This window comes from Esox lucius, chromosome 12, assembly GCF_011004845.1.
Source record: "Esox lucius isolate fEsoLuc1 chromosome 12, fEsoLuc1.pri, whole genome shotgun sequence".
Classification (NCBI taxonomy): domain Eukaryota; kingdom Metazoa; phylum Chordata; class Actinopteri; order Esociformes; family Esocidae; genus Esox; species Esox lucius.
The window spans coordinates 17903879-17912743 of record NC_047580.1 but is presented as its reverse complement, the minus strand read 5'-3'; the positions used below and the strand labels follow the sequence as shown (position 1 = coordinate 17912743).

General features: G+C 43.3%; 1 protein-coding gene across 1 annotated transcript; it reads left to right on the top strand.

Annotated features, from left to right (window-relative positions):
• The first annotated feature begins 2064 nt into the window (after nucleotides 1-2064).
• gpr37l1b (G protein-coupled receptor 37 like 1b) lies at nucleotides 2065-5334 on the top strand. Its single transcript, XM_010900008.3, has 2 exons — nucleotides 2065-3010; nucleotides 3611-5334. Exons 1-2 carry the CDS (start codon nucleotides 2342-2344, stop codon nucleotides 4448-4450), a joined length of 1509 nt encoding a protein of 502 aa, XP_010898310.2. The 5' UTR covers nucleotides 2065-2341; the 3' UTR covers nucleotides 4451-5334.
• The last annotated feature ends 3531 nt before the right edge of the window (nucleotides 5335-8865 follow it).

Here is an 8865-nt window from a genome sequence, read left to right as displayed (position 1 = left end):
CAGCTAAAAACAGAAGAGGGCAGTTTGCGTTTGACAGTGAATTCTTTGTGCACAGACTTTGAAAACATTAATCAAGCAATCTGTCACAATGCACAATACTTTAGTTCTGGGTTAAACGAGATTAGGGAATTCCAGTGCATACCCCCTTCTTGAAAATGTGTTTGTACTTTGTCCGCTGTAAAACCCGCTTTTAGGGAAGGCAGAAACACTTAACTGAGGCTTAGGAAGGTAACTTTACTGTGGAACCTGCTAACCCATTTATTTACATAGATTGAGATACATCCCACCACGCCCTCTTTACAAACAGGGAATGATCACCTGCTACCCGTATCCAGGCACAAGGGGAATGTGTAAATGAGTGTATAGTGCGAGTGTGTGTGCGTGTCTCTGTGTGCATGCGCAGAATGGGTATCGGTCTGTGTTGGCGTGTGTGTGTATGCCTGTCGACATATGCTGGAGCAGGAAAGAGGTGTGAGCTGTTGTTGAGTGCAGGGCACACTTCCCATGCTCTGTTGATAGTGTTTTAGGTGTGCTAGAAAGCTGGAATACTATTTTAAAATAGTCTGGATACATTCCTTATAGTGTGAATGTATCCTTATAGTGTGAATGTATCCTTATAGCCTGAGTGGGTCCTTATAGTCTGAATGTAACTTTATAGTCTGAATGTGTCCTTATAGTCTGAATGTATCTCTATAGTCTGAATGTGTCCTTATACTGTAGTCTGAATGTAACTTTATAGTCTGAATGTGTCCTTATAGTCTGAATGTATCTTTACAGTCTGAATGTGTCCTTATAGTCTGAATTTCTCCGTATAGTGTGAATGTATCTTTACAGTCTGAATGTGTCCTTATAGTCTGAATGTATCTCGATAGTCTGAATTGGTCCGCATAGTGTGAATGTATCTTTACAGTCTGAATGTGTCCTTATAGTCTGAATTTCTCCGTATAGTGTGAATGTATCTTTACAGTCTGAATGTGTCCTTATAGTCTGAATGTATCTCGATAGTCTGAATTGGTCCGCATAGTGTGAATGTATCTTTACAGTCTGAATGTGTCCTTATAGTCTGAATGTATCTTTACAGTCTGAATGTGTCCTTACAGTCTGAATGTATCTTTACAGTCTGAATGTATCTTTACAGTCTGAATGTGTCCTTATAGTCTGAATGTATCTTTACAGTCTGAATGTGTCCATATTGTCTGAAAGTGTACTTATAGCATGATGGTTTTCTTCTCATCTAAATGTGTTCTTAAGGGTGGTAAGTGGCAACAAGGTGAAAGTTCAAGGTCACTTTCTATAACAGGTCAATACCATGAAAGACCCTTAAAGGGCTCTATATGGCAACAAGGTCAAAGTTCAAGAGGACCCTGTTTATTTCATGAATGGCTCTAGAGCCAAGCACTGTACCTTGAATACAGCGGTTCTGGTCTCAGTTCACCGCAGTCTGCAAGGGTGTTCTGATACTCTGGGAGATGTGTTAGATGGGATTCCCAGCACTGTTAAAAGTATTTTGTTTGTGTTTACAGAACATGTGAGATCAAGGGAGTCTAAAGAGACATCTGCTTGCTTCTGTCTGCCTATTGTAATTTGTAATTGTAATTCAACCTGTTTGTTCCAGGTTGAATCAAATGCCAAGTTTGAATGTATGGACAGTTCTACCATATTTACATATCTATGTTACCCAGTCATTTTAAATCTAGATTTATTTCTTCTACCATGGTTGTATATTAATGTTTCTTATTATGTAATCTTCAGTGTTTGTGTGAACCCCAAGACAAATAGAAGCTGAAGATAAAAGTAGCTAATGGATATTTTCATAACATCCCAATCCTACGAATGCTTTGTCTTTATTTGTGTTACATTTTATTCTCTGTGAGTTTCCACCACAAAATGATATTGAAATAAATGTGAATCGATAAGGATTGAGGAGTTACAATATTTAGAAAGTACTGCTCTCTGCAGGCAAAGCATGAAACTGCGACTGACATTTCCCATTTAATTGACCAGCAGATGGCACAAATGGTTTGCTCCATTCGGGGTTCACAGAGGAAAACAGACAGGGTTCCCCTGTTGTCTCTCCCTTTTCAAGGGGACCAGCCACCCATGTCTGAGCAGACAGTGTGCTTGTTAACAGACTGATAGACGTGCCTATGGGACTGCAGCCACAGGACACAGAGAGAGGCAGGTTCCCCAAGCTTCAGCATCCCTCCACGGATTGGTACCTTCTTATCCTCTCCTAAATCAACTTCTGCTAAGGGGCCTCTTTTCCACCAAATCTACTGCTGTGATCAAAGCCGGGAAAGTTTTGGACTTAAAAGCTACTTTTCAGGCAAGTGATCTCAAGATGATTCCCTCTGTTCCACTGGTGATAATATTTACTGTGTGGGCATCCTATGCTAAAAGAATTCCACAGACAAACAGTGCATCTCTTGAAAAGGACACTGTAAACATCGACATACTAGTCATACAAAGTCACGGTTATGGCGACGAGGACGTAAAACAACAGGACTTTCAAAAGCAGCACAAGAGAGCGCCGCGGGGCGCGGAGGACGAGGACGCGGAGGCAGGGGAACCTCAGTCCACCTTCTCACAGTCTTACGAGAACGAGTTCTTCACCACACCCCGGGCCACCCAGCTCTCCAACTCAACCCGGGACACTGGGGCCACGGGGGCCAACACAGTTGGGGGGCAGGGGAACAGCAGCTCCACGGAGGGAAGCATCACAAACATCCACAACCCTCTGTACCCTGTGACCGACAGCTCCTACACCGCCTATGCTGTTATGTTCCTGTCCCTGGTGGTGTTTGCCGTGGGGGTCATAGGGAACCTGGCGGTGATGTGCATCGTCTGGCACAACTACTACATGAGGAGTGCTTGGAACTACATCCTGGCCAGCTTGGCTTTCTGGGATTTCCTGGTGCTCTGCTTCTGTTTACCTGTGGTGGTGTTTAATGAGCTCACCAATAAGAGGTTGCTGGGGGACATCTCATGCAGAGTGGTACCATATATGGAGGTGGGTTTGATTCCCTAACAGCTCACACCCCTCCCCTTCCACCACATTGGAGTTACTTTGGCAGTGGTGAAAAGAATCATTTGAAAAACACTTAAATATGAGTCCCCCACTGACAAGTTTAAAAGCTGGCGTTGCCTAAAACAACCTTACATTTGTTTAACTGTTCTTTTGATGCTGTTGTTGGTATACATACTCTTGACTCCTGACATAGTTGCAAACCAGTCAGTGAAAGAAGGTATGGGGTGAATTACATTTCTGGGTCACATAGTATTGTGAAAACTTTTATTCTTTGTAATATATTTTCTAGCAATCCAAGTTTATTAAGTGATAATTAAAATATAGACAATAAATTACACAGCATATATGTAAGCCATGCATTTTATTTACCTTTATTTCTTCATCCACACTGAAAAACCCTTATCTCTTTGATATGGTCACTGGGATGGGGTCAAAGCCTTGATGGGATATACAGTAAATAGTTCCTATGACATTCTGCTATATATTTTTTAATACATTTAATCATTTAGAACCTCTTATCCAAAACGACTTACATGAACAAGTAGGGTTATCTAAAAAGTTCTTCCTTTTCTCTCTGTCCAGGTGACCTCCCTGGGGGTGACCTCCTTCAGCCTGTGTGCCCTGGGAATCGACCGCTTCAACGCCACCACCAGCTCCCAGCCCAAGACCCGGCGGGTGGAGCGATGCCAGTCGGTCCTGGCCAAGCTGCTGGTCATCTGGGTGGGTTCCATGGTGCTGGCTGCCCCGGAGCTACTGCTGTGGCAGCTCAGCCAGGCGGTGTCTCCAGCCACAGGGAACCTGGTAGACTCCTGCACCATGAACCCAACCTCCAACCTCCCCGAGTCCATCTACACCCTGGTCATCAACTACCACGAGTGCCGCATGTGGTGGTACTTCGGCTGCTACTTCTGTCTGCCCGTGGTGTTCACCCTGCTGTGCCAGCTGGCCACGTGCAACGTGTCCAGCGACGGCATACCCCAGCGCCTGGAGGAGCGCTCCCCCTCCAAGAAGCAGAAGATACAGCACAACCAACAGGTGGAGCGCCAGCTCAACTGCACCGTCATGGCCCTGGCTGTGGTCTACGGTGTCTGCGCCCTGCCCGAGAACGTGTGCAACATCGTCCTGGCCTACACCGCCATGCCCGTCTCCGACAACACCGCCGCCCTGCTGGCCCTCATCAACCAGTTCTTCTTGTTCTTCAAGTCGTCTGTGACGCCGGTGCTGCTCCTCTGTCTCTGTAAGTCCCTGGGCCAGGCCTTCATGGACTGCTGCTGCTGCTGCTGCGAGGAGTGTCAGGCTGGCAGCTCCTCGTCCCCCGGCGCCGAGGCCAAAACCAAGAGCACCAACGACGTGTCCTCCTCCATCTTCTTTGACAAAGCCAAGGACAGCTCCACTATCCTGTCGATCAGCGGCTCCAGCTGAACCCAGCCCTCCTGGCTTCCTCTCCCTTCCATCGCCTAACCTGGTTAGATGTGGTAACAAAGCAACTTACCTTTCAGCAGTGGACGTTCCAACCTCGGCCTCGACCCCTCTTTCCCCCCGTGTTTCGCCCTCGGATCAGATGCTGGATCTCTCCGTGCCTTTGCTTTCTGTGTTGTTAGTCAGGACAGGGAACGTTGCCAGCACCACAAACTCTGTTCCTTAATGTCTAATGTGTTGCTTTTTGATGTTCTCTCGATAGATACCACACCCACTCCAGTTATAAGATGGTTCATGTTACAGGAAGTTAAGACATTGACTAAGTGCAGACTAGGGGTTTGAAGAGATGGAGTTCCACTTAATATCTTTGTAGTGTCACCCCCGTGTTTTCATGGACTAGGTTAGAATAAACCAATAAACATTAGATTATTATAATAGGTTTGACTAACATTTCTTTGGAGCCTCGGAGTGTGAGGCTCTGAGATAATTGATTTTGATGTCACCGTGTTCTTATTTGTTTAACAATGTGTTGTTGCTATTTGGCCAACACAGACGAGAGTGCCTTAGAAAACCGTGCAACTCCGGATTCAGCTACTTCATCTTTTGTCATCCCATGTTTAAATTATTTCTTTGAGTTTTACTAAAAATGAAGAGGGATGGTTAATTAAGACATAGCAAATTCAAATCAGAGAGTTGTGAATACTGCAACATTATTTGACCATATTATCTTTAGAAGTCACTGTACAGAAGTCATGGTTATAAATAATTTACAAAAAGGATACAAGTTTATTCAGACTTCATTTTGTGAATAAGAGAAAAGAAGTTCTGCGACGTGAATCCATCAGCTGTAGTTGTCTTTAATTTATCCAATAAAGGTTTGTAATTTATCAGTGCTTGTCATTTTTCTTAAAAAGAGACTTATAAGTCTATATATAAGTGTATATGATTGCATAATTAGATGAAAGGATTCTGTGTGATTTGTGCTCAACTAAGCATCCCATTGACCCTCTGAAACTCAATAATAGGGTCCTCCTGTGCTGAGGCATATTTCTCTCACTGATTCAGGCTTTGGATGGCAGTGGAGCTGCTCTCATAAGGGTATCATTGTTCTCCACTGGCCAATAGAAGCATTCACTCTGAATATCAATGCTCTGGGACTACAGTTGAGTTGCCAGGTTACCGTCCCAAAATTCACGTGTATAGCAGACTGACCAAAGCCAAGCAGGATTTCCCTCATTTTCTCACCCTGCCCGGTTCCCCTGGTAACAGAGGATTTTAACTGTCCAAATCAACATGGGCGACTCCTGCTCATTCTATAATGCTGTGGTGAAGGTTTCAAAGAAAATCAATGATACAGAAATGTTTTTCATCTCTTACATTTATTTAGTTTTTGATGGACATGGTCTTGGATACGAGATCAGAGAGCACCGCCACAACAAAGACAACAACATTGTAATATTTTTTCCCAACATACAATAAACTCAAGCAAATTGGAAAGAATATCAAGAGAACCCCATTAGGACTCCCATCTGATTTCCCCATTAAAAGATGCACCACATGAAGGGTTAAAGACGGAAGAAGGTCTTTAAAAGATGCACTGACTGAAAGCTTTTTGAAAGCTTGCTAAAATGTCTGTCTCTGGGTGTTGGAGCCTGTTCAGAGGCTGTCAGGGCCTGGGAGAGACAGAGGTGCTGGAGCCTCATTAACAATGAGCACAGACCTCTCCAGCTCTTCTGGCCACTAATGACTGCACACTGAACAGTCCCTTCACTGTTTACTTAATGAAGCCCCCAACACAAATCAACAGACATCCCCTGCTACAACATCCAAGGTCAGTCCAAAGACACTGAAGGAGAGGAGTGGTTTATTTAGCACTGCAACAGGTGAATAAAAAAAAAATGTTTTTGCACAAAAACAAACTGTATGATGGCCAAGCATGCTAGAATTACAAACAGAAGTTGAACGGAAAATGTATTGTACAAACTAGAGATCTTGGTTTATTTGATTGATAAGAATGCTACCGAATGTTAAATTAAATTTTGTTTTGCATTGTCTGTTTACTGAAAACTTTAAATGCCAAGTAAAATTCTGTATAAATAAATAGTATTCTCTTCTTCAAACATCAAAGCTGAGTGTCTGTAAATGGATCTATGTATGTGCAAGCTTGTACGAAATGTGAACGACTGCTTGATTTTCACACTGTGAACGGTTCTCATGGTTGTCTCAGACATCCTCCGTGTGACCGGGAGACCACATTTGAATGTTTTGTGTATGGTGAGTGGCAAGGCTGTATGTGTCTGTATGTCACTGAATGAGAGTCACTGCTAGGGAGAGAGGGAGAGAGAGAGAGAAACAGAGGATAGTGCCTCTCTCTCATGGCGCATGTCCTCTTTGGGTTGGCTCAATGAAGTAGACTAATATGACCCGAATGTCCCCACTTATGAACACAGAGCTGCCTCGCCTCCCCCTGATGCGAGGACAATGTTTGTTTTGTTCTGTGGGAAGACTGACAAGGATGGGGGTTAGCTCTCAGAACCACTCACCCCCGTTGTCATGGCAGAGGCCTGACAGAGATCCTTGGCCTTCCGATGAACACAAACTGATTTGAATTGGAGCCCGGCATTAATCCTGATCACGAACATCCACACACACACCAGTCCACTCTGGACCCTGGGCTTCTATATCCAACGGACCACCTTGTTCTCTCTGGACAGGAAGTCCAAGTCTGCCTCATTACTGGGCTCCATGATGCCAAGGAGAGACACAAACAAAGCTTGTTGTCACAACTTGTTGGTATTCATAGCCGATGGTGGCTAGAACCAGGGAAGGAGAGCAGGGAGAGGTAACTTCTTTTCAGCTTTAGTCTGGGCCGTTTGGAGATCAGTGCAACGTACAGCTCCTCCTCTGTTTGGGGTCGGCGTGGTTGGGAAGCCATCCGAAACACATCCACTACTTAACCACTTGGGTGAAGAGCTTTAAGAACCACTTGTTGAAAATCAAGTCTGAGAAAGGGGTTAAAGAAGATAGTACTGTAGGGGGGAGAGGGGTTAAAGAAGACAGTGCTGTATGGGGGAGAGGGGTTAAAGAAGAGTGCTGTATGGGGGAGAGGGGTTAAAGAAGATAGTGCTGTATGGGGGAGAGAGGTTAAAGAAGACAGTGCTGTGTGGGGGAGAGAGGTTAAAGAAGAGTACTGTAGGGGGGTGAGAGGTTAAAGAAGAGTACTGTAGGGGGGTAAGGGTTTGAAGAAGAGTACTGTAGGGGGGAGAGAGTTTGAAGAAGACAGAGGTTACGTTTTTACCTGTGTCCTGGTTTAACTGTAAATTTATGGGGTTACAAATCCATCTTCCATACCAGCCATTGATGATATCGAAAATGGCCAATTTTATATAATTTAAAATACTGAGCAAAAAATCATATTAACAACACCTGGAAAATATATTATTATTGTGTAAGCCAGTGGTATTAAGTTTCCACATGGTAGAATTGTGTGCAACCGACAGAACCAAGCAAAATTTTTAAGCAATTATCAACCATGAATCCTGCTTTATATCCTGTTTAATGCACAACATTGCACCACTAACAAAATATAAGAATAATCATAACACTATGGTAGCAAGATCTGAAGTAGTTCAGACCACACACATACAAACTGTAGCTCACAGATATTTTCAGAATAGCCTTCAAAGAACAGACTTTGAAGAGGGAAACTACTGCCCCCTGCTGTTCACCCAATTGAATTCCTGCAAGTTGGCACGCATCGTAAAGCCGTGATATGCCGATGAGGATCATGACTTTGCAAATAGTTTCAGTTTTTTCAGAAATCCTCAGTGGTAAAAGATTTCCCGGACTGATTACAAATGAGAGGCAGATTTCCTAAGATTGTTGTGACAAGTGCCGTGGCATGGACCTTTAATTAGAGACAGAAACAGTAACTTTCACACCTGAAACAGGCATACACACCCATCACCACATGAAAAGCTCCAACCAACATCCCAACAACACAGAACTACAGTGACATAATATATCGTTTGGCAAAAATAACCATATTAATTCTGCAGACAATGTGTTTTGTTTTCACCATTGTTTTAGTATCATACACAGCATATCTCATTGAAAACACAATCAACTTCATTTAAACAATAATGTACAAACAGATTAAAACAGATACAGATATTTACTATATTTGCCATAAAAATAATAATGTCTAGTTAATTCTTAAAGGGCCACAAATACGTATGCCCAAGCATGCAAACAAATACATAAAGACATTTTGTTGCTGTTGTCATTAATAAATTACTTCGGTGATGTTGGGCATGTAGGAAACAAAGTAATCCAAAGACATAAGGTTAGACAAAAATTTGATAGAAGCCTTCATGGAAAGTTCCAATTATACCTCCAACACCTAGGTTTTATTGATT